Here is a 26917-nt window from a genome sequence, read left to right as displayed (position 1 = left end):
TACCCAAGTCGGTAATTTGAAAAGCATGACATCCGATGAGGCGGGAGAGAAGATAAAAACGAGTTGATGAGGGTAAGAGCGACCCCCAAGGGAAAGATAATTTGCTTTCCATGAAGTGAGCCTAGAACGAATGGATTCGATTAACTTTGTCCAGTCTTGTCGTCTAGGTCTTCGACCTGTGAGTGGAATACCCAGGTATGTGATTGGGAGACAATCTCTGTTGCAATTAAGAATTCTAGCTGAGGAAAAATGTGGTTGGTAACCAAAGTTAGTGGAATACATGCAGCTTTTAGAATAATTAATTGAAAGACCGGAACAACCTTCGAAGAGATAAAGTATTAATTTGATAATTTTAAGGTCTTCATGCCCTCCTGCTGAGAAAATAAGAAGATCGTCTGCATATTGTAGTTGACAGATGCTGTTTGAATGATCAAGTTGAACTCCAACTAATACTTTAGAATTGATAGCATGGGTAAACATAGCACTAAGAGTATCAGCCGCTAAAGCAAAAAAGCATTACCATAATTTTTTTAAATCTCACCGGAGGTCACATTACCATTTTTGAAAAGGCACATTACCAAATCTTAGTATTATTTTCCAGGGTACATTTACATATACACACACATTTCAAAAAACAAAATTTTGTTGGACATAACTGCAAATTTCCATTTATTTTCTAATAATAGAAGAAAACATCCCAATGATATGTTCTGTTTCTGGATATATGTACAACCTCATTCTCTTCGTCCTTTCTCCCCATCATTCTCTCATCAATGGCGAGACTAGCAGCAGCCGCCGGCGATGGACCCTCCCGGCGAGATCCACTCCTCCACAAGAAGGGCGCCTACACTCGCTGTCTCTCCCATGCCGGCGACGAGCTCCACAGCTTCCGATCATGCCTCCGCTGGATGTGCGTCGACCAATCCGATCCCTTCCGCGCTTCCATCTCCTGGTCCATCTTCATCATCTTCGGCGTCATCGTCCCCATCGCCTCCCACGCCCTCCTCGCCACCTCCAACACCTCCCGGCGCGCCTACGACGCCGTCGTCCAGTTCTCCCTCTCCTCCATCTCTGCCATTTCCTACCTCTGCCTCTCCGCATTCGTCCGCCGCTACGGTCTCCGTCGATTCCTCTTCCTTGATAAACTCGTCGGCGAGAGTGATCTCGTCCTCCGTGGCTACATGGCCGAGCTCAATCGATCGTTCCGGATCCTCTCCTTCTTCGTCTTGCCCTGTTTCTTCATCGAGTCCGCGTACAGGATCTGGTGGTACGCGTCCGGCCATGGGCCGGGGCAATCGATCCCGTTTCTTGGGGATCGGATCGCCACCGATGTGTTTTGCTGTTTGATGGAGCTTGGGTCTTGGATTTACAGGATTGCGATCTTCTTTTTGCTGTGTGTTTTGTTTAGATTGGGATGCCATTTGCAGATCCTCAGATTGCAGGATTTCTCCAACGGATTTCGGGAGGAATTGGATGTTGCTTTGGTTTTGAAAGAGCATTTGAGGATTAGGAAGCAGCTCACTGTTATCAGCCATCGCTATCGAGCGTTCATTGTCTCTGTGCTTTTCCTCGTCACAATTAGCAACTTCACATCGTTGCTTCTCACCACTCGCCCTCATGCCAATGTTACCTTTTCAAACGCTGGAGAACTCGCTGTGAGTCTCTCTCTCTCTCTCTTTCTAGACCTTTCTTTGTTTGTCGCATTCTATTTTATTCTATTTTCTTCTACAGTTGAGGAAGGATGGAAGGAAAGAAAATAATTTTATTTGATTTTTTTTTAGTGAAAATGTATACTTGTGATGATTAAGATTTTATTGGAGATAATTTGACTTCCAAAATGATAGAGTAGAGATATTAATGAGTGACTGCACATGTTGAATTAGATACCAGAATCATGCAAGGCATTTAATGAAAGGAAACTTAAGAGTTTAGACATTGTTATGAGAAATCACAAAAAAAGCATGAAAGCCATAAAAAGCTGGTTAGGTTGAACTTCATAAAATAATGACTATACAGATTACTCCATTGTTTTTCTACTCATTGTTTGTAATTTGTGACAATCTAATATAATTTTATGTTAAGATAGAAAACATAATGCATGCAAAACATAAAGCTAATTAGCTTAAACTTCAGAAAATATTGATCACTACAAAGAGACTGAGTGTTTATAAGATACAAAATGCTTCATTATTTTTCTACTTTGATGATATATACATTGCTAATTTAGAAGCATCACTTCACATGCTGATATGTTGAGTGCTCTCATACTACATCCATAACATATGATAACCACAACTGATGAATAGTCCTCACAATTATTTCATTAATCCATTGACATTCATTGATTGTAATATGAATCTTGCTAGTTATGCTCAATCGCTTTGGTGACTGGACTCTCCATATGTCTACGTTGCGCGGCAAAGATCACACATAAAGCACAAGGAATCACATGCACAGCTTCTGCATGGCATGTATTTGCTACTGTTGATTCTTTTGATGTAGATCCAGAAACACCTCCACTGACAACCTCTCATCCAAATAATCCACTGGTTAATGGCAATGGTGATGCTATTGATGAATCAGAAGAAGATACTGAAGATGACGATGAGTTAGATGAGATAAATGAGGCTAAGTTGCAACCTCATCAAATGCACACTATTTCCTTCCAAAAGAGACAAGCGTTGGGTGAGTACTAATCCCAATTAATGTTTTCTTCTAATTAAGCAATATATACTTAATTATATGCTTGTACTATTCCTATCTTTCATAGTTTAAGATCAAATTGTACTTCTTTTGGGCTTAGAGACCTTAGTAAATATGTGTGACTTATATTGTTTTAGTATAAGTAGTTAACAATGTTTTTTTTTTTTTTAATTGTTTTCATGCAGTGACATACTTAGAGAACAACAGGGCTGGGATTACTGTTTTTGGTTTCGTTGTGGATAGGGCATGGCTACACACCATCTTTATGATTGAATTATCTCTTGTCTTATGGCTGTTGGGCAAAACCGTTGGGATCTCTTAAGAGGCATGAGTTTTAATTAATAGATGTTTAAATTCTTTTAAGATATAAAATCATGAAGCTAATTTATGTAATAGTAATATTTATTTTCAATACCTTGGGCAATCAGACAAGGATGCACAGCAGAGCCAGAGTCCTTCTTCGTTATATATAGTATCATCTTCACCACTTTACATGTGTATTTTGTCTGGCTCTTTGCAGTTGTGAAGTTTTGTATTTGTATATTGGAGCTTTGTGGTCTATGTGTCAATGAATTCATTATTGATTCATCTTTGTATTATTTTTGGCTTAAGTGTATGGTCTGAGAGGATACTTTAGTGACAGCATGTGGCATGTCATTTTTGTCACCACCTTAATTAAAATTAAACATCACTTTATGAATAATAATTAAGAAAAGAAACAATATATAAAGCTATCCAACTCAATTATATAGATGCTCAAGAACATGTAGCATACATATTTAAGAAAACCTTAACAAGAAAAATTTTGTCGGTTTATGGTAAATATTAAGTTTGTGTTTAAGAGTAGGAATGAAGATTGGAATGAGCTCTTATTCCAATAATAGTTTACCAAACAACCATTGAATAAGGGTGAGTAGAATTTTAGGGCTTTTTAGGTTAATAGCTTTATTTACTCAAGAGTGATAAGCTATTTAAGTATTACAAAGAGCAAACGGACATGACTATTTTGCCCTAGCATAAATAATAATATATTTCTATATTTGTTGTAATTTTTCAATTTTAGTTTTTTTAAATGTTTTATCTACTCAATTTAATTAATAATATATATATATATATGTCCTAATTTGTATGATGCAAATTACTGTTATATATATATATATATGTATGTATATATATATATATACATTTATATGTATTAAATCATACAATGAATTAATATATTAAATTTTTTATTATATATATATATCAACAGTATTGTTGCAATACTGTTGTATTACTATAGAATATTATTGCAATATTGTTGCACTATTGTAATTGTCTATCTTTTGACAACCTCTCTTGACAACCTCTTGTGAGGCGATATTTATCATCTTTATATAAATAAATAAATAAATATAAATACGAATAATCATCCCATTAGGTAGATAGAAAAAAAAAAACTCAAATAACGGGTTTTTTTTCCATTATAGCCATCTTCTTTTTTTTTAAATTGTCAAAATAACCCTATCTAAAATATATTAACCAAACTAACCATGAAACTATCAAATCAACCCCATTTCATCACCCATGTATTTTAAATAAAATATGTTTTTTTCCATTATAGCCATCCTTTTCTTTTTAAATTGTCAAAATAACCCTACCTAAAATATATTAACCAAACTAACCATGAAACTATCAAATCAACCCCATTTCATCACCCACGTATTTTTAAAACATAAAATATTAAGTATTTTTTCAAAAACACCCTTTATTTTAAAAAAAAATACTAAACAAAAAATATTTTTATTTTTTAAACCATTTCTTAAGTTATTATTAATAAATATTTTTTATTTTTTTATAAAAACCAAAAAAATAAAATAATTTTTTAACTAGATTTATTTTAAAAGATATATTATTTTAAAATATATATATTATTATTTTTTAAAAAAACCAAAACTTTTTTAAAGGCATTTATTTTAAAAATATATTATTATTATTATTATTATTATTATTATTGGTTTATATATATTTTTTTAAGTAATTATTATTATTATTAAAAACTTGTTTTTATAACTTTATTATTTTTATTTTGATTGAATAATTTATTTGTAGTTTAGAAAACAATAATTGCATTTAAGTATAAATAGAAAATACATTCATCAATGTTCTTACATTACATATTTCTACCTTATGTTGGGCAAGTAGTTCTATAATGTCGAGCTTGTTTACATAAAGAACATAATTTATGTCTGCTAGGATCAGGGTTTTGATCCATGTGCATGCATCTACATCTGATCTTTGGTCGGCCGGCGGTCTATTGTCCATGTGCATAAATTATGTTTGCCGGTAGTTCTATAAGAAAGTTTTGGTTTAGTTTTTTTTAAAAATAATACAATATATATATATATTAAAATAATATATGTTTTAAAGTAAATCCAATTAAAAAATTATTTTATTTGGTTTTTATATAAAAAAAATAAATATTTATTAATAATAACTTAAGAAAATGGTTTAAAAAATAAAATATTTTTGTTTTATATTTTTTTTAAATAAAGAGTGTTTTTGAAAAAATACTTAATATTTTATATTTTAAAAAACACATGGATGATGAGATGGGGTTATGTGATGGTTTCATGGTTAGTTTGGTGAATATATTTTGGGTAGGGTTATTTTGACAATTTAAAAAAAAAGGACGGCTATAATAGAAAAAAGCCCAATTTTTATTCTTTCACATCCAAACAAACCTGAAGGAAGAGAAATAGAATACAGTTATTTTTGTTCTTCCTAATCCTTATTAATGTACCGTCACTACACGGCCTAAGCGTTCACCAATGGACTGTTATATATATATATATATATATTAGTGTACTTATTTGGTTTTGGCTTATAAAATAAATTCTTCTGTAATAGGTGCATTATTTATATATAGGCTTTGCATAGTGGGCCCTGGCCTCTATGTACTAGGCCTATGTTGTGAATTGGTCAGCATGTATAGTGTGAGAAATGGATTTGAATGAAACAAATATATTGTTGAGTTTCTTGATATACATATATATCATCTTCATTGATTTAGTCATTTTGATTAGAGTGATTCAATCACATTTTTATTTAGAAATCTTTTTGTTATTCTGATTTTACAAAAAAAAAAAAAATTCTTATTATATGATCTCTAATGTCGAAGAAAATCAGTGATTTTTTATACAATAGAGTTGGATAAGAAATCAAGCATTAATTACCAATCTAGTTGCTATTGGTATTAGATTTATTTTTATTGATGAAGCCATGTTTACCAAATTTATAAAAGGAACAATCACTGTAAACTTTTTTAATCTCATTTTTATTTGTATCATTAGACGGCACATCTCAAAATTGGATGAATTAAACATCAAATACATATATAATTATCTCATGGTTGTGTTTCTCAACTCTATTAATTTTTTCCCCTCTATATTCATACTTAATTTGGGATGCATATATTATAATCATTTATCATCATTGTGTTCTATTAAGAGTTCGTCTAATGTAGGTGAGCATGTTAAAAGCTGCACATATAAATCACATTTCGCATCTTTTATGAAAGATTGAAAAAACCTTATTATTCTTGAAACTTTTTCCTTGAAATAGAGAGGATATGTCAAAGCTGCAAATAGCTCAAAAGTAGTTTGGGGTTACTATGAGAGCTGTGTATGTTGCTATTATCTATGATTTTCAATTTTTTAGCTATTCAATGTTGTTCCATGTACTGGACCATTCTAATATACTTTTCTACAATGGATAAAATTTAATTGCTGTTATATATCAAAACATGGAAGAAACAAGTTATAAGCTTTCTGTGATTGAGGACATTAACTCCCACTTATCTTACCGGCTCGCCGCAGCTCCGCCATGACCTGAAAGTCGATAAGATCTTCGAACACCAACCGATGGCCTAAGTGGTGGGTTGTCTGGTGCGCCGGTAATCCAGCAAAGGTTAGATGTTTCTCTTGCCGAACAGCAACCTTCAAGCAGGTGGCCATCAAGTCCACAAATGGACGTCCAAGGTGTGGTTGAAGACATGAACTCCCACATCGAAGCTCTACTAGTCACTCTGGTCAGGGTCGGAAGGAGGGGGGTCAAGGGTGTGCTTGAGCACCTTGGCCCCCAAGTTAATAATGTCTATATATATATATATATATACATATGTATCAATTAATGGTGTTTATATATATACACACATACATGCATATAAGGCTACTGGTAGAAGCACCCCCTCTTTTTTACTTCTCTCTCTCATTTTTATTTTTAGTTTTTTAAAAATATCAATCTTTTTTTCCAAACTAATATTATAGTCTAAAATATAATATTTTTAAAAAAATATTTACAAAAACTTTATTATTTGACTTATTAATATTTTACAAAGTAGTTTATCTAGTAAAAAAAAAAAATGTTTTTTTCAAAAATCTATTATTTATCACCTTTGTTTTTTTACAAATTAATTTATACATATAAAAATTATATTTTAAAAAATTTTGTTAAAATTTATTATTTGACCCTGACTTTTGTAACTATGATATAACACATAAAAAATATTTTTATTTTTTAAAAAAATATTTATAAAAATATATTGTTTATTTTTTTTTTACTTAGTCAATCTTAAAAAAAAATTATAACTGTCTTTATAATCTTTATAGCTCTCATTGTTTTTGTTTTTTTTATGTAATGACATGTTATTTGACCAATCTACAATATTATATATATATATATATATATATATTGATTTTTTTTACAGGGAACATTCAAAATTTGTTTTTAATTTTTTGAGTCAAATATCCCTTCATATTCCTCCTAATTCCGCCACAGACTCAGATCATGCCCGATAGAACCGTATTGTGAATTCCAACCATTAAACTGATGGTCCAAAAGGTTAAGCGTTGGATGTAGTGCCTCCGATTTCTAGATGGCCATACGTTGCTGTCTATCTGCCATTGAGGCTCCAAGATGCGAGCATGGTTGTCTCAGCCATGCAAACCAATTTTGAGTGGACATGTGTAAGAGCCCAAATTTAGTTCAAATTTTTTCAACTGAGCTAGTTAGCAAGGTGGCGAATTTGGGTTCAGGGCTAAGCCATCTCAGGCCATAGAAATAGACCCATTCTCTCCCAAACTAAGCCCAATCCGACCCGGCCCATTGCCCAACTGATGGAATTATCTTTAACCCGGATGGCTCAGCTTCTAATATCCCACAATCTGGTGGCCTTGTAAATTCAATTGACGCAATCTTAATTAATTAGGCTTTGGTTGTTTTGAATGACTACAGGACTGAGGTGATACAACTTGATGCTCAGCAGGTTGGGATAATATTGGAACAAAATAATGATCCAACTGTGGGAAATAATTTTGGGATAAAATAAATTGGTAGGCAAAATAAGCAAGATAAAGTTCAAAAGGAGGATGTATTGAATTTTTCCCACTATAGAGTAAGACAACAAAATACTTGCTTATAGCAATTTTGTGACCTTTCACATTTACATATTAATTTCATATTCATTTTCCTAAGCACCATCTCATTAACCAAAACACATTTTCATGAACCAACACAAAAATTTTTAGCTTCCTAATATCATGTAATATGCATGTATCCAATTAAATTTACTCTTCTAACACCCTTCCTTAAACTTAATTGCCTTTATCTCTCATGCCAAGTAGTTGCTTAAATTTGTTGAAGAGATCAATTCCAAGTGGTTTGGTGAAAATGTCAGCGACTTGATCATGCGTCTTCACATATATTAACTCCACATCTCTGTTGTTCACATGCTCTCGAATAGAATGAAACCGAACATCAATATGTTTACTCCTTTGATGATGCACGGGATTCTTCCCCAAAGAAATAGCCGACTTGTTATCAATGCATATTTTTGTAGCTTCACTTTAAACAAACTTAATTTCCTTTAATAAACTTATTAGCCTTATACTCTGCTTCACATGTAGATAATGTCACAATTGGTTGCTTTTTAGACATCCATGAAAATGTCGCATCACCCATGAAAAATACAAATCCGGAAGTGCTTTTCCAGTCATCACAATCTCCACCCCAATCACTATCCGAATAGCCAACAAGCTCAAAGTTGTTAGAAGAAGAATAAAATAGGCCATAACAAAAAGTACCTCGGATGTAGCTGTTAAGTCTGATGACATAAATTGGCATTATAGGACAAGCCGAGTAATAACATGGCAAGAGGAAGGTGGCGTGGCAATGACAACTCAGCAAGTGAAGTAATGACTAGGATGATGATGTGGCATAATGTTGATGTCATGACATGTGAAGCTACAAGGGTTAAAAGATCATGATAAAGATGATCATTAAAAGATATTCCTCTCAATGAAGTCATGTGATGATCAATTATTTTTGGAAAGTGCATCAAATCTAAAGGATCTCTTCAAGAAAGGCAAGTTTTATTTAAAGTATGTTTATCTATCATTGGTAAGATCCGAGATGATAAATCATATCTTTGATAGAGCTCCTTTTTAAAAAGATCTATTTTAAAGAGGAAGAGGAATATTTTATCATTGACAAGAATTCAAGATCATGAAGATTGTGAGGAACTAAGTTTGGTGTGAAGCTATTAGAAAACACAAAACTTAGTTTGGTGTGAAGCTATTTGAAGACACAAACTAAGTTAGGCAAGGACAAGCCAATGAGATCATCAAGACCATATTTAGCAAAACAATTTGAAGGAAGATCTAAGAGTTAATTATGGGCGGAACTATTCATGAAGACTAATCATATGTGGAGATTGATTGAAGATTATATGAGATATGATTAGAGATTTGAAGATCCAAGCATGGATAATTGGAGATCATGCTTGAAGATATTGAAGGCTAAGCTTGGATGAAAATGAGATTAAGTTTAGTAACAATATTTCCATGAGTCAAACAAAAATCATTTGGGAAGACCAAACTTGGGCCAAGTTTGGAAAGAAGATCGGGAGATCTTCGGTGACCATCTTTGGTGAGATGGTTGTGTGTGCCTTGGTGGGCACGTCTCTCGGGAGAGGGAGACCTACTGAAGTGACGTGAAAAAGGAAGCAGCTGCAAGCAGGAGGAGCTCGGGTCAAGTCAACTGCTATGAGACGGACTGAAAGAACCGAGAAGGTTGAAGGTCGCAGATTCGGGTGTAACTGGCTAGACCTCAGTCATATTCAGTGAGGTGGGCCATGTTGCAACTAGGTGTTGCAACATCTAACTTTGGAAGGTGTCCAAGTTAGAAAACCGCGGAGAATTCTAAAAGAGGAAGGTTCAAACGTCGGTGCATTTATATAAGAGATCCTGCTTGAAGATTTAGGATGAGCCACGAAGTGAGAAACCCTTTGGTGAGGGTTGAGGAGAGTGGGCATCGGCCAATCTTGAAAGGATATTCTTTGTCTTGAGAGAGTGAGAGAGTGTTGTACTCTTTGTTCTTAAACCTCTTTTAGTGGATTGTTTCTCCGGGCCTGGTCCCCCAGATATAGGCAAGGTTGTGCAGAACTGGGTTACCAATTTGCTTGTCTTTTTTCTCTTGTTTTGATTGTGTGTGTATGTTTAATTTTTGAGTGAGTTTTTGAGTGACTTACCTTATCACACTACCCACCGGAACCATCAGTAGTAAAAGATCCTTTTAGCCGCCTTCCAATGACTTGATTTAGGTTCCTCCATGAACCTACTCATAAGTCCAACACAATAGAGTATGTCCGGCCTAGCGTGCAGCATCCAACTCATCTTAAAAACAATTCACATGAACCCAATATCATGAAAAGTGAACCAAACCTAGATTTGACCAAAGCTAATGGTCTAAGGCCCACCTTGAAGTCTAAAGCATGCAGTTCAATTGAGCCTGAAATTTCTTAGCTTGATTTAGATCTTATGGAAGTCATTTAACCGACCACTCTGTTGACCGAGACAAAATGTCAAAAGCCTATTTGGATGCTTCTAAACAGAAAATAGTCCCGATACCACAAACCATTATTCTGAGTGTTATATGGCACTTTACAAAAAGGGCTTGGTATTTGATTCCCAAAAATCTCTCTAGTTACTTGGAGCAAGGGCGTTCTTTAGACTCAAACCCACTTGAAGTCTGAGAGATTGAAGAGGTCTACGATAAAAAATTGACAGTGAGTTTTTTGAAAGATTGGGGAGATTGCATTATTATTAAAGAAACATAGTTGCAATTAGACATTGGTGAAAATGATATAACATCAGAGATGGATTTCACAAAGAGTATCAAGCAATTGTCCCCTTATTTAGCAAATGAAGTAGAGTCGATAGAGCTGTCACAACAAGTTCTTCTAGTAAATCCACAAATGCTAGGAGAAGTGAAAAACATAAAGAAAAAAAAAATCCTCCTCTAGATGGATTGAGGAGACTGGAGGATATGTGGTCCCTCCTCACTTACATACAGCAAAGAAGAAGGGTAACAGAGCTAATAATCACTCCCTCGAAGCAATCCTAAATTCTAAAGCCATGTTAGAAGACTCAGCATGTGTTGGTAAAGCGTAATGCTGAGTTTCTTAAACACCACACAGAATCAATTCGTATAATCGCCTCAGGGTTCTTAAGACTAGGTTATCCTTTTTCACCATTGTATATGTGTTGTATTTCTATGGTTTGCTCTATATGTGTTTCATTCCCGTTGTTTGTTCTATATGTATTTTGCTTTTCTTTTCTGTTATTTATGTTGCTTTTATGTGAATAGACATGGTTTATCCATTTAAAAAAAAAAATTCAAAATTCATAGATGTAATAAATAAAACAAAAACACTAAAAAAAATCATGTAATTTAATGTTATTTTCCTTATACATGAGAGACTCTCAAAGTAACTCCAAAATTAATAATCAACCATCTTAATATACCAATGATGAAATATGCATGATATATAGATCATGGAAATTATATATTCAAAAAAAATACATGGATTAATATTTTAGTAAATCTTCGGGTTTTCTTTTTTAGAATATGATGGATATATGACAAGAAAGTAATTTTAAAATTTTAAGAATTGTGCTGTCCAAGGTTCCTTGAACTTATAAAACACATCTATTAGTTTGAATTTCTACCTTTTAATGTGCATATAATCATATTGCTTTCCACGTGAAGGTACAAAGCACATGATGATCAAACATATTTAGTCATATTACATGCCAACACAAGTCCAATCTCAAGAAGTAATTGCACGACATTTGTTTTGCATGTCTTTTATGTGGAAAATATTATATTCAAGAACCATGCATGCAACCTGACGTGATCGAGTTCATCTTTCATTTTCTTTAGGTTTGATTAACAACCACTTTTGTCACCTAAATTAGGCCAAAGTGATATTTACTTATTCCAAACAAGCATTTTTTATTTGAACATAACTTGGACGTCCAAATTCAACACCAACCCCTAATTAAACGAGTCTCTTTAACAATTAGGTTATAATTAACAACTTGGAAAATAACATTAAAAGTGAAGAGTTGGTATAGACTTGAGAATATATCAAAGATCTTTGTTTCAAAAGAAACACAAAGGAATCTCTCTTTAAAAAGCTATGTCTACATTGTTTTTTTTAACTTTAATATATATAATAATTACTGCACCAACTTAGTTAATTGAAAATATATACATGTAGGTAGAAAAACCATAACCCAACCCACCAATATACCATTTTTAAAGAAATAAGTCTAGTGAATGAGGTTCTTATGTCTCTTTCTTTTCTACTAAAGTTTCTACATAAATTAATATTATCAAGACTTTCACATATGAGGTTTCTTCATGTGAATGTTTTTTTTTTCTTTTGAAAGGAGCTCAGGAGCTATTTTATTAAAATAAAAAAGTGAAGTACAAATTAAGAGAAGAACACACAAACTACAAAGCAAACTAGAACACCCAAACTGCAAAGCAAACAACAAACACAACACTAAGATTTCAAAAAACAAAACCAGAATTGGTAAACGCCTTCATAATCCAATGAGGAAGCTCAAGGCCTTGAAAGAACAATGTAAGTAGATGGAGATTAACAGCATGGTAAGCAAGCTTGAATGCAGGAGAATGTAATACACACAAGTGGAGGGGAGAGCGGACCCCAAAAGACCGGCCTAGTAAGGAAGGTTGCCCCCCACTTATATGCACACAATGGGTCCATCTCATAGCCGATGTGAGACTAAAAGGGTTAGTTCATTTGCAATCATTACATTACCCCACCGATCAAGACACCGACGCCTCGTCGGTCCAGGTTAATCTGGGCGCGACCAACGATCTACCTCGAGGGCACTTCACTCGGGACTCAGCCAGTGACCCGGCCCGACTGGTCGAACCTTCCTCGGTCGGAACCCTCCGTGGCACGAGCCAAACCAAACGAGCGAGGCTCTACATCGGCTCTCAGCGAAAGCACGATGTAATACACACAAGTAGAGTGGAGAGCGGACCCCAAAAGACCGGCCTAGTAGGGAAGGTTGCCCCCCACTTATATGCACACAATGGATCCATCTCATAGCTGATGTGGGACTAAAAGGGTTAGTTCATTTGCAATCATTACAGAGAAGCCCAAGTCTTAGGGATAATATGCATACTAGGATGGCCCGTTGTGTTGAAGAGTTGGTTGAACTTGTGTTGGCATGTAATATGACTAAATATGTTTGATCATGTGAATGTTGAGAATCTTGAGATGCTCGTGCTTCTACTTGATTATCTCTTTCAGACGATTGCGTTTTCATTTAGGCATCCATCTTGTAGAAGTCAATTGGAAATGGTCAACAAGTGCTCAAATTTTCTCAAAAAGTGAATAAAATACTAGAAGGATGAGTTTGGTTTGGAGAAGTACTGTTGGATTAAAAGTTGGTGTTTCTTGTCATCAACGAACCTTCCTATAAAATAGGATGGTGTGTCATATCATATTTGTGAAAAAAATATATATATAATATATGTATACTCAATGTTTTCTTTTGTTTTGCTTATTAAAAGAATCACTTTATTCATCAAAACAAATATGAGAAAATAATTATTGGATCATTTATAAAAGAGCAAATTAATGATAATGTCGTAGGCTTTAATTGATATTAATTTGAGAGTAAGTTAATTTAATATTAATTTAATTAATTGATATCCTAATTACCTACATCTATTTTACAATTGACCCCCTTAGCTTTTTATTAACTAAAAATAAAAAAAGACTAGTCTCATTTTATCCAATGATGAAGCTATGACTTCTGTTTGATTAGGAATTAAATTTATTTAATATTTATTTATTTATGTATTTATTTAATATCTTAAATTTAGCTCTAGTTTTACAAATTTCAACTGTATTTGTGGAGAAGGTTTTCTCTGCAATGAAGATTGTGAAAACTCAACTATGTAATAGAATTGGTGATCAATTATTACTTAGTGACATGCATCGAGAAAAATATCTTTGATTATATTGATATATAATGAAACAATCATTCATTATTTTCAAAATATTAAAACTCGTAGGGACAATTGTGAATTTGCTTTATTGATGATTTGTAGTACTTGTTTATGTAAAGAACTTATTTAAAAAATGATTATTAATTTAGATTATAATTGAACTTTTATTTATTAAGTTTTATTTGCCCCCTTGCCTATGATTTCTAGCGCTCCGCCACTGCTTGTATCATACCATTTAGCTATCCAATGGTTGATTTTAATTGAATTTGTGATTTATACTTTTTACAAATATATATATATATATATATATATATATAAATAATATATCATAAGTATTATTTTCCAAAACACAATTCCCAATTCTTGATTTTATTTATTTATTTTATTTTATAATTTATTCCTATTTCGAATGTTTTAATTTATTTGTATTCTCTCGTTTTAATTAAAAGAACCACTTCTATTCTCGATTATATCTATATATATATATATATATATATATATATATATATATATATATATATATATATATATATAAATAAGTTAATAATAAAATGAAAATGAATCAATCAATTTTTAAATTTGTGAACTTATGTCTTTTGAAAACAACTTATATATTATTATATATTATTTTTTAAAAAATAGACAAACCGTCCTAAATCATTGAAAAGTGAAAGATAGTATATGGCCAAAGAGAACCCAAGAGAACATACAAGATATTTAGTAAAAAAATAAAAAAATAAAGTAAAATTCGTCACACTAAAAGAAAAAAAATTATTTAAAACCTTTATATTTTATCGCAAATTTTATTAAAATTCAAGTAAGAAAATAAAGAAATTTGAAACTAAAAATAGAAAAATAATAATGAAAATGAAAACAGAAAACAGGAAAACAAACCTAGACCAGACCACAGCGTCGGAGCTAGGAGGCGGTTAATTAAAGTAACGGCCAGTGTCGGCCACTGAGCCGGTGACGTGAGTCCCCAAGAAAGCCGGAACCGGTTAACCCGGTTGATGACTGGGAGCTGCCGGTAACAACGCTATTCTAAGCCCAGCACAAATAAATGGAACGTGAGGCTTTTGTCAACAGGTACGGCTTGTCTTTTGCCACGTAGACCGACTACCGACATCAACGGCTTTAACGGAAACGGAAAACGGCCATGGTCTTGCCGTGATTCCCGCCATTTTTGTTCCACTTTAAATGAGATTATGCTGTGTGTTTTTCTTCAAGTGTTTAATGTCAATTGATTGTTTTCTTTGAAAACGTTTTTATAATTTATGAGTTTAGTCATATTAATATTTTTATAATATTTTAAATATTTAGATTTTTTTTTTTAATGAGAGACCCAAAATTCTTGTTCTCTACCATTATAATTTCTATTTTTTTTTTATTTTATATGTGATAAGTATAGTATAGTCAAGAGTATAAGCACGGATCAAAATTTAACCTTCCAAGCCATACATTTTTACCTTGAAACCTGGATTTAGGCTAGTAAGGCTTGTTACTGTTATTTTATTTGACAGGACTTGAACTTAATATTTAAATTTCACACATCAATATCTTTTATATTGGGGCCGATGTCACTCTTATCAAAATGGTTTGCCATTCATTTTATATAATTTACATATTTATTTTTTAATAAATTTAAATATATATATATATATATATATATATTTTAAATAAAAAATAAAAATTTTAATATTAATGTGTTTGATTTATTTATTCCAATCAATCAATATTTATAAAACCATAATCAATCAAAATGTAAATAAGACAGCACAAATTCAAACTCTTGATTTATTTTACATGAGACACAAAGCACAAATTCAAACTCTTTATTTATGATTTGTGAGGAGAATGAAATATTCACTGTTTCTAATGGTGGTAATTAAAATAAAGTTATAAATCAAATTGAATTAGATCGAGTGATTTAAATAGTAAATTTGGTTTATTAAACCTGATTGGCATATAAGTAGAGTTGGCCCCCCAAATATTTTGGTTTTTAATGGAGGATCATTGCATTTTAATACCTGATCAAACACAATCTATATTATTTTATTCTTATAGGAACATATAAATGGGACAAAATTAGTGTTCCAGAGGAGAAATAATTGGAGATCCTATTTATGCTGTCAGATCTAAAATATATAGAAAAAAGTGCCAGCCAAAACACAATAATGGACTCCTCCTTGCAATGTTATAAGTTCTTGATAAATGACTACCAGAACTCATATTTTCAATTTTGTCTCCCTTCACCGACTGAATGAATTTGACCAAAATTAGTATTATTTAGAATGGTGAGCACTTAAAGAATAGTCCTTTTCCTTTAAAAAAAAGTTATATACATACGTATGTTTATGTATCTGTTTTTTTTTATCAGATATTATAACTTGTATTAATTTAAAATGTGGGAGACTAGACAAGGAAAAGGGTGAAAAGACATTGGCCTCATATGATTGTTGAGTGACAGTCAAAACTAGCTCTAGAGTAAGGACATATACAGTAACATCCACTCATGATGTTCAGTCAAATAACTCTTTGTTATTTTTTATTTTTTATATAAAAATAATACACTATAACTTTGTTAAATATGTAGAGCGGGTTAAACAACCACCAAGGTAAGACCGTAAGAATATATATATTATAAAAAAATTTACATGATCCACAAGTGTAGATAGGCTACCAAATATATAGTAGGAAAAACCATTTAGCAAAGTAATTACTCAAGACAAAACAATCACCATTTATCTCCATCGAAACAATCAACATAAGATATTTTCCATTCCAAATGGCATGATATTAGGTTTAGTGTTTGAACACTTTAACCGGGTTTAGCATTGATCATTTTTTTTGCCTAAATCAGTGGTAACAGAGCCAAAAAATACTTGAAGACTTGGTTTGACAATAGATACCAAGCCCTCTGACTTGATTGTTATAGCTTTTTTTTAATTAAAAAAATATTATAAATGCAAAATAATTAGTTTATGTGTTATGGGATATTTTTTAAAAAATATATCTCAAAAGTTTTAAAATATCTTTATAACTCACAAATGTGGAAATCCCTTTTTCTTTTTTAATCTCTATTTCTGTTGGTTTAGGTTTTTAAATTGAATCAACTCTATCAATGTAGTAACATAGCTCGATACCTGAGTTTCATATTCAAATTAACCAAACAATTTATTTAGAAAATACAATTACTTGGAAAAACAAAAGGACACTTTAAAAAAATGGTTTCCACTTGTATCATACATTTCAATTTTTTAATTAGATAAAATATTTTCATTTTGGTTTATCAGTTGAACAACTTATCAACAAAATTTAATAACAAAGAGCACTTTTATGTGTTAGCCGGATTGATACAGAGAAGGTGGGCATAATATACAATTTTTCATTGTCATTGTTAAATATTACAACAGAGTCCAGTCAAACCAAATCTTCAGATTCCTGCATACTTCTTCTGTTGGGGTTGGTATTTGTGTGCCCTTTCTGACCCTAACCAAAAGCTCTCTTTGATGTTGCCTAACCCACAAATTGTCTCAGTGATGCCTGTCAACCCCCTGCAAAATGCAAGGAAACAAGTTTTTGTTTTGTTTTTTTTTAAGGAAAAAAAAAGGGTTCATTTTTGGTTAGGTGGATAATAAATCCAAAGTTATTTCCAACTAATTAATTAATCATCTAGAATAGCAATAACTTTCCCACATAATTTGATTAATTTGCATTAAATGAATATGAGTAAAGACCAACTCAACATTTAATATTTATTATAGGTATGTTACCTCAATAATTATTACTTTCCATTAACATATACACATAATTACACCATATACAGCATATAAATACAAAATAAATAAATAAATAAATAAAGACTTTCTAATTAACCAGCCCTTCTTACCATTTGCCATGCACTGCTCATATTCAAATCATAAATGTACTCATTTAAAGCCGTCCCCAGAGAAAACATATGACACAAAATTAGTATTTGTTGCACAGAGAGAGAGAAGGGCAGAGAAAGAGCGTGGCCTAAAAGAGAGCTCAACCAAAACCACAGAAAGGGTCTCATCTCTTCTCCTTCTATTTCTTCTTCTCCTCCTACTTCCCATGTGATCTCCACATGCTCTTGTTCTTCTTCTCCAGTTAATTTGCATTAAGCTTTTCCAATGGAGTTCTCCATCTTCTTCATTACATTAATGTTCTTATTCACTTCTCCGGCCACCATTGCTTCTCTAGTTCAAGAATTCAGTTATCAAGATGCCCTTTCCAAGAGTCTTCTTTACTTCGAAGCCCAGCGTTCCGGCCATCTCCCTTACAACCAGCGTGTCACATGGCGGCACCATTCCGGTCTCACTGACGGTCTCCAACAAGGGGTACGTTTTCATTCTCATGTGTTCTTTGCTTAAATTAATAGAATTGGAGTTAGAATGTTCATAAATTTTTTAGGTAGATCTTGTTGGTGGATATTACGACGCCGGTGATCATGTCAAGTTTGGCCTTCCCATGGCTTTCACCATCACAATGCTCGCTTGGAGTGTCATTGAATACGGCGACGAGACCACCGCCGCCGGTGAGTACAAACATGCATTGGAGTCAATCAAATGGGGCACTGATTATTTCATAAAAGCTCACACCAAACCATACGTCCTCTGGGCTGAGGTATTATAATGGCCAAAGGATTCAAGATTCATGATTCATTAATTCAATTGGTTAGTTATTGAATGGTATTCAATTCTTAGGTAGGAGATGGAGATACCGATCACTATTGCTGGCAGAGACCAGAGGACATGACCACGTCTCGAAGAGCTTATAAGATTGATAATGAGAACCCCGGCTCCGATCTCGCCGGTGAGACTGCAGCTGCATTGGCAGCTGCTTCTCTTGTTTTCCGGAAATCGAACCCGCATTATTCTCATCTCCTCTTGCATCATGCTCAACAAGTATGTTTGTGTTTATTGATTTATTTCTATGTAATTTGAATCAGATATTTTTGGTTTTGTTTTCAAGTGGTAAGATTGAGTTTTTTTTTTTATTATTATAATCAGTTATTCGAATTTGGGGACAAGTATAGAGGGAGATATGATAGCAGCATTGCTGCAGTTAAAAGTTATTATGCGTCGGTGAGCGGGTATAAAGACGAGTTGCTGTGGGCTGCATTTTGGCTTCACCGGGCCACCGGGCAGAGCAATTATCTCGACTACGCCGTCGACAAAGCTCACTGCTTTGGAGGGACTGGTTGGGCTATTTCTGAGTTCAGTTGGGATGTTAAGTATGCCGGAGTTCAGATTATGGCTGTTCAGGTAAAATTATATAATTTTTTTTATAAATTTTAATTATGTTTATAAGTGTCGGTGATGAGGTTTCTTGAACGTTAATGTTAGAGGAAAGGAAATTGGGAATTTATTCTTCTTACTTTGTGGAAAAAAAAATTAAAGCTGATCAATTGGTGCTTTAAGTGTTTTAATATGTATGTCAAGTTTCTGGAATGGAATTTGGTATACTTCTCTGGTTACAAACTTGAAACAAAATGTTTTTTTAGAGTTTAGCTGGGTATTGTTTGCCAACTATGGTTGGTAAAGTGGGACCTGTTGCTATAATGTCTATAGTCGGTCTGTAGGGAAAAAAGAAATCGAAAATGTTTTAATGATTTAAATACATATAATATGAATATCTAGAGTGAATAGTTTCTTTTCTTTCTATGTTTTTATCCAATTGATTGCATAATGACCAAGAAGGCAAATTCAAAACTCAAGAGTGGGAAAAGAATTGGGACATAGAGCCCCACCCATTCATTCTCATAACTTTCCTTTTCGTCTCAGTTGGAATCATATCCACGGTACAAGATCCACTTTTGTGACATGAACTCCATCTAATTAATTAATAAACCTGTAAATTAGTTTTTTTTATCAAAATAGTTATTTTTATGTTTGTGTGCAGAATTTATTGAAAAAGGAGCTTCAACCAAACCAGAAACACATACTAGAGCAATACAAAACAAAGGCTGAACATTATGTATGCTCATGCCTTGGCATGAACAAGGGCGAAAATGTCGACCGAACACCGGGAGGGCTTCTCTACATTCGGCAATGGAACAACATGCAGTATGTCTCCGGTGCCGCCTTCCTCCTCACAGTCTTCTCCGACTTCCTAAAATCAATGGGGACTGACCTACACTGCCCCAATGGAACAGTAACATCAAATCAAGTCCTCTCATTTGCAAAATCACAAGTAGACTACATTTTAGGGTCCAACCCAATGAACATGAGCTACCTTGTTGGGTTTGGGACTAAGTACCCTAAAAGAGTGCACCACAGAGGAGCTTCCATAGTGTCCTACAAGGAGAACAAGGGGTTCATTGGTTGCACACAAGGGTATGATAAATGGTATGGTAGGAGGGATGAGAACCCTAATGTGCTTGTAGGGGCCCTTGTTGGGGGACCTGATTGCCAAGATAATTTTGGTGATGAACGTGGGAATTACATGCAAACAGAGGCTTGTACTTATAATACTGCGCCATTGGTGGGAGTGTTTGCCAAGTTGCATGCTTTGAGTGATGGAAGTCGCCTTCAGGAAGTGGTTTCCTCTTCTGCTTATGCTTATGATAATTATTAGGGGTTCAATAGATATTTTATATATGATATATACCGGAATTTCTTGTTTAGAGTTTGATATAATTACATAATTCAAAGAGAGAAAATTGGATGGGTTGCTTTTTCTTTTCTTTTTTTTTTAATGGTACTTGTTACATGTAAGAAGTGATTGTTCAGGGATTGAAAGTGAAAAAGAAAGAAAATCAATTTTTTCTATTTTGAACTATTATATTTAGCAAGAGTCAAGACATATTCATCTGAATACCAATTTGTTTATTTATTTATTTTTTTGAAAAACCGATAATTGTCTGAATTCAAGAGATATACGCAGAGTTAATACCTCATGTGTCCTAATCTTGGATTAATAGGGACTGCACATGAAATTCAAACTCCCATAAAGTTAATTGTTTTACATGGAATTTGAACTCGTTGCTTATCTCCTCCTCCAAGAAATTTAAAAATGATAATGCAAACCACCTACCATTTGTCTTTCCTCTACTGTATTAATTTCTTCATTTTAAAAATTGGCATTTTCATTTTGTAAATTAATTATGTAAATTATAGATGGCTAAGTTTCATATCATATACTCAAATTATATATTAGGATTAACGTTCTTATCACGCGCATATATTCATGCTTGTGGTAATTTATATTTGATATTAACTTTGAGAATTAATTTAAGTAACTTTCTTTATATGTAATGATTGAAATTTGATCTTCCCAATTAGTTGCTTGATTCACGGATAATCACCAAAAATCAATAACATCAATTTATTTTATTTTTGTTTTATTAGAGTTTAGTATCAACTATTTCAAATTTAGACAAATTATAAAACTAAATTGACAAAGCACCACCTCATTTAACAAAAATAAGGGGCATCGGTATTTGAATTATTACTTAAACATTACCTAAACATGATTGTGCCCTCACCTTACTTTGACTTTAGTGTTCAATCAAGAGTTTTCTTAGAAACAAACACCATACAGAGAAAAAACACGGTGCTAATAGACTAAAAGATCGTTGGTGATGTAATTATTTTTCAATAAACTTATAAATTTTTTTTATTTAAAAATTATAAAATTTTATTTCTCTCCTATGAACTCAAAGGTTTTCTAAATTCATTAAAACCCCATTTAACCAGAGAAAACTTTTTAATTATTTTTTTTCTGAAAATAGCAAAACTAGTCTCTTCATAAAAATATTTAATTTTTTAAATTTTATTTAAATTCATAAAAAATATCAGAAAACACATTACACACACTTGAAGGAAATAAATTTTAGAAATACATATATTAGTGTTAAAAAAAACTTGGCTTGACATTGAGAGAGATTTCCAAAAAAATCTTCAAATGTTGTCGAGGCCCATCATAGATTGTTAATGGCCCTGATGTCCTGCAGAGCCAACTGTTTAGCCCACAAAAAGAGGCTTAAACACGAGATTATTCCACATAACATCCTAATCATAACTAAAACTTAAGAAAGGCTTTATTATTATTTTTATTATTTTTGCCTCTGTGTGTGTGTGTTTATGAACTTTAAAAAAAAAGAATCCACTTCAAAACATTTCATTTTTCAGGAAAAAAAGATACGTTTCACGAAACCATGAAGTTGGCATATCCACCACCGTTTTTATCTAAAATTCATAAATCGTTTCATTGTTAAATAATACTTTTAAAAAATTATTTAGCAACTTTTTCTTAATTTTTAATTGCCAATAAAATTTTTCACATTTTATAGACAAATGATCTTTGAAAAGTATCAACTTTTGCTGAAAAGGGATCAGGTTATAAGACTTGGAGATGTGTGACAAAAATTAGAGTTTCTTAATCAAATTTTTTTATAACTTTTTCAATGATGGTGATCTTATATAATTGACAAGTAAAACATTGTGGAACATGTTTGCCAACTCAAGATTAAGAGTTCAACTAACTCGCATAGGACAATAAAATTTTAATTATGGATAACCTTTCAAAACATAGTTGTAGCATAATTTACGCAACTACTTTTTTTTTTTAGAAAAAATAAATAAACCACATTTATTAATATTACGCAACTACTTTTGCTCTTAGTAATGCACTAGTCCATTTTGTGAACCACTTTCTCCTAAATTATCATTATACTTCTAGAACCCCACCATACTTTTTTGGCATTTCTCAATACCCCCCAGTGCTCCATATATCTACCCTCAAAGATGTTTGTTTGGTCCTACTAAGTGAGAATGTGCACCCTAAGTTTAGATAGTCTCAATTAATGTACTCATTGGTGCAATTTGTTAGACATAATTAGTTCGAAAAAAAATAATAACAACCGCATTTTTTCTTGCACATAATTTATTTATTTATAAGATAATATGCAAATTTATCATGTACTAATTATTTGGATTAATGCAACTTCAGAGTGACTGAAAAAACCAAACTTAAAAAAAACTATTCCAATAATCAAAAGAAATCTCGGTCTTATCGTTCCTCTAGCATATGAATAAAAAGTTGTCTCGGAGCAAACCAAAATCATAGCATTTTATGAAGTGATGCATGGTAACTCGTTTCATCCTTTGTTATATTTCCTTTAATATTTTTGTCTAGTTTCTCTTTTATTTTTTCACTTCTGCGTATGTTTTGTTTTTTTATCCTATCTTATTTTGTTAATTTTTCATTACACACATTATTGTTATAGTTACTTATGTTCCTACTAGCTGTACTTGTCGTTTTGATAAATAAATTATGATTTACTATTTTTTTAAAAAAACTTGATAGTGGAGTAAACAAATTGTTTTAAAAAAATTGATTTAATTAAATACTATTAAAAATTAACACTATAAAACTAATATTATGTTTATCTAATTAAAATTTAGTTAATTATTTATAAATGCACGTGCAAAGCCCGGTCAGAGAGACAATCAAACGCGGCAATTGAAGTTCGATTGACGCGCCTTCGCTGACCAATGCTTGGGGGTGCAAATCACGTCCGCGATTTCATCGGCAAGTTCTGGGCCCCACCCTCGTGATCATGGACGGTCAATGTTGCACGGAGATCTGAGATTCGGAATCATAGCAACTACCTTGATTCAATGTAAATGAAACTCATCATTGTCACTTACATACTTACATATAATTGTGTACTTTCTGTCTTTTTTATCCTTGTAATACTTTTAGTTACATTTAAGTCCTCATATTTGATCAAATTTGGACTTTCGAGTCTGAGGCGTATATCTTCGTCGTTTCCTTTGAGCTAACATGGCTTTAAATATTCGATGTTAGATATAATTAAGTCCTTATATTTGATCGAGTTAGGACTTTTTAGTCCCCCTATGTCATAATAAAAAAGTCACATTCACCGTTAGGTACAATTAAATCCTCATATTTGATCAATTTGGGATTTTTTAGTCCTCCAATTTCACAATAAAAAAAAGCCACGTCGGCGCAAAAGAAATGACAAAGTTAACGCCATCTATGCCACGGACTAGAAAGTCCTAACTCGATTAAATATGAGGACTTAAATGTACCTAAAAGTATTACAAGGATTAAGAAGGCAGAAAGTACACAATTACAGGGACTTGTATGACAATTAAACCTACCATATATCCACCTTTCTCAGTAATTACTTATTTAATTTCTAATTAATTCAACCCACAATAAATAATTAAATAAATTAATAAATAGACAAATTTTATGGATAGTCCCAACAGCATTAAACAGCACACAATTAGCTTAAGATTTTTATGTGAATTTTGAGCCCATGCAACATCTATTCCTGATAAGAAGCAATTGGATTTTGGTGGTGATGAAGATTGATGAAATGATCTCTTTGTGATTCATCCATTTTTTTTTTAAAAAAAAGATTGATGAGACTTGTGGAAGATGGATTTGGTTAAAAGAATGACAAATCTTATTATAGTGTCATGAATATGATGTTTCGTAGCTAACGAGAATAATATGTTCAATAATTATAATCATGATGGACGATTCTCATGGGTCCTTCCTTGAATAAATAAATATTATATGTATATATTTATACATATGTATATATATATATATATATATATGATTTCAATCAAAATTGTTTTACTTAGGCAATGAACATTAGGACATTTTGGAGATCATATTTGAAGTCTTTATTGGTACAAGTATGTCTTATTGTAATTTTGCATAGATGTCTCATACGGTCATACCCTCAATTATTGATTGAAAAGAGAAGTGTTTTATCATCATTCTATTGTAATGATTGACATGGGTGTACCTACATCATTTATGTAAGGAAAAAAATTTATAAATCCTAAATAAAAAAATTTAGGTTTAATTGTCGTACAGGTCCCGGTAATTGTGTACTTTCTGCCTTTTTAGTCTTTATAATATTTTTAGGTAAATTTAAGTCTTCATATTTGATCGAATTGGAACTTTCTACTCCGCGGCATAGATGGCGTTAACTTTGTCATTTCTTTTGTGCCAAAGCGACTTTTTTTATTATGAAATTGGGGGACTAAAAAGTCCCAAGTCGATTAAATATGAGATGTTAGTTCCGCCGGTGTGATTTGTGGATTTTAGAAAACACTCAAGCACTCATAGAAATCACACAAACCATTAAAGCAAAAGACACACGACGTTGGTAACCAACTTTGGCGTCCACTCACCTACGTCTGGGGGCCAAGCCCGAAGATAAACAATCTACTAAAAGAGGTGAAAATACATTAATACAAACACTTGTCACTCAACACTCACAAATAAAGATCACTACCCTCTCTAGATTGTCTTGTGCACCCACTCTCTCTAGCTCCTGTCGCACACTCAATCTTAGAGCAAGGTAGCTTATATAGACGCCTCAATGACCCAAATATAGCACATACCTCTTTTAGAATCTCCGCAGCTACAAATTTAAAAACCTTTCGAAATTAGCTGTTGCAACTTCTGTTGTAACATAAGTTACAACATTGCACTGACTGTTGACTTGACTGAATTCTGGTTACGTTGCGGACGACCTCAAGACCCATCAACCTCCCGGTCATGCTTAGTCCGAGTCGGTGCAGCCAAATCTCCCGATCCCGACTGCCAGCAACTAGCCTACTTCCTCAGTTCCTCATCATGCAGTCCCCTCGCAAGGGTCGCACGTCCTTGTGCGTCTTCCATGAAACTTGCCAAACTTAGTCTTCAACCTTCCAAGTTTGGTCTCCAAAGATTTTCCAAACTTGATCTTCAATTCACTCAAGTTTGGTCTTCAAATCTTGTCGTTAATGATCTCCAATCATTCTCATCAAGGATTCTTCAAATCATATCTACAATTAACCTTCATTCATACCATTGATAGATATTTCTTCAATTAAGCTCCATCCATATTTAGTTTTCAATCACATCTCCTAAATATGGTCTTGATATTATCTTATTTTCAAGTTGTAAGATGTTACTAAAAATAATTTCACCAAGATCTTCAAGATATTTGCCTCCATATTATAGACATACTAAAAATAGCACCACCAAGATCTTCAAGATAGTTTGCCTTGCAACCCAAGACTCCTTGCCATGCCACCATGCTTTCCATGTCATCAAGTATGCCACGTCACACAGATTGCCACATCATCTTGACTATGTGTTAAATCATGCCAATTATAGTGCGGTTTGCATTAACAATGAGGATTTAATTGTACCTAACGGTCAATGTGACTTTTTTTATTACGAAATAGGGGGACTAAAAAGTCCAAACTCGATCAAATATAAAGACTTAATTGTACCTAATAACAAATATTTATAGCCATGCCAGCTCAAAAGAAACGACGAAGATAACGCCATCTACGCCTCGGACTCGAAAGTCCCAACTCGATCAAATATGAGGACTTAAATATACCTAAAAATATTATAAGGACTAAAATGGCAGAAAGTACACAATTACAGGGACCTGTATGGCAATTATACAAAAAAAATTTTAAATCCTCTCCAAGTTGCATATGACCATCATATGATTTTTATTATAAAATATTTATTTTATAAAATTATCATTCTATTTTTATCTTTAAAATTTTTTCTAATTTTTCTTGGGCAAAGTTCCCCAGTTCCTGTTTGCTTTACTTTTTCTACTCTCTTTTAATAAATCAGTAATTTATTCATTTTATTTAAAAAAAAAATTCCCAGTGCCAATGCGAGGTCCATCAATTAAACTTAGGTAGCGTTTGGTTGGATGTAATTCTAAATGCAGTGGATTTCTAGTTACAATGTAATTGGAAATACTTGGCTTTCAAAATACAGTGCAGTCAAATCTTGTGTTTGGTTGGATGTA

The 26917-nt window shown here is 32.7% G+C and overlaps 2 protein-coding genes across 2 annotated transcripts; both read left to right on the top strand.

Moving 5' to 3' along the window:
* The first annotated feature begins 704 nt into the window (after window positions 1-704).
* On the top strand, window positions 705-3314 carry LOC120266640. The gene is made up of 3 exons (XM_039274282.1): window positions 705-1655; window positions 2367-2685; window positions 2889-3314. The coding sequence occupies exons 1-3, from the start codon at window positions 774-776 to the stop codon at window positions 3023-3025; spliced, it is 1338 nt and encodes a 445-aa protein (XP_039130216.1). The 5' UTR covers window positions 705-773; the 3' UTR covers window positions 3026-3314.
* A 14752-nt stretch (window positions 3315-18066) lies between these two features.
* Window positions 18067-20756, top strand: LOC120266469 (endoglucanase 11). Its single transcript, XM_039274100.1, has 5 exons — window positions 18067-18437; window positions 18511-18723; window positions 18804-19004; window positions 19110-19364; window positions 20002-20756. The coding sequence occupies exons 1-5, from the start codon at window positions 18231-18233 to the stop codon at window positions 20674-20676; spliced, it is 1551 nt and encodes a 516-aa protein (XP_039130034.1). The 5' UTR covers window positions 18067-18230; the 3' UTR covers window positions 20677-20756.
* The last annotated feature ends 6161 nt before the right edge of the window (window positions 20757-26917 follow it).

The sequence above is a fragment of the Dioscorea cayenensis genome, chromosome 8 (genome assembly GCF_009730915.1).
Source record: "Dioscorea cayenensis subsp. rotundata cultivar TDr96_F1 chromosome 8, TDr96_F1_v2_PseudoChromosome.rev07_lg8_w22 25.fasta, whole genome shotgun sequence".
Classification (NCBI taxonomy): Eukaryota; Viridiplantae; Streptophyta; class Magnoliopsida; order Dioscoreales; family Dioscoreaceae; genus Dioscorea; species Dioscorea cayenensis.
This window is presented reverse-complemented; position numbering and strand designations above follow the sequence as displayed.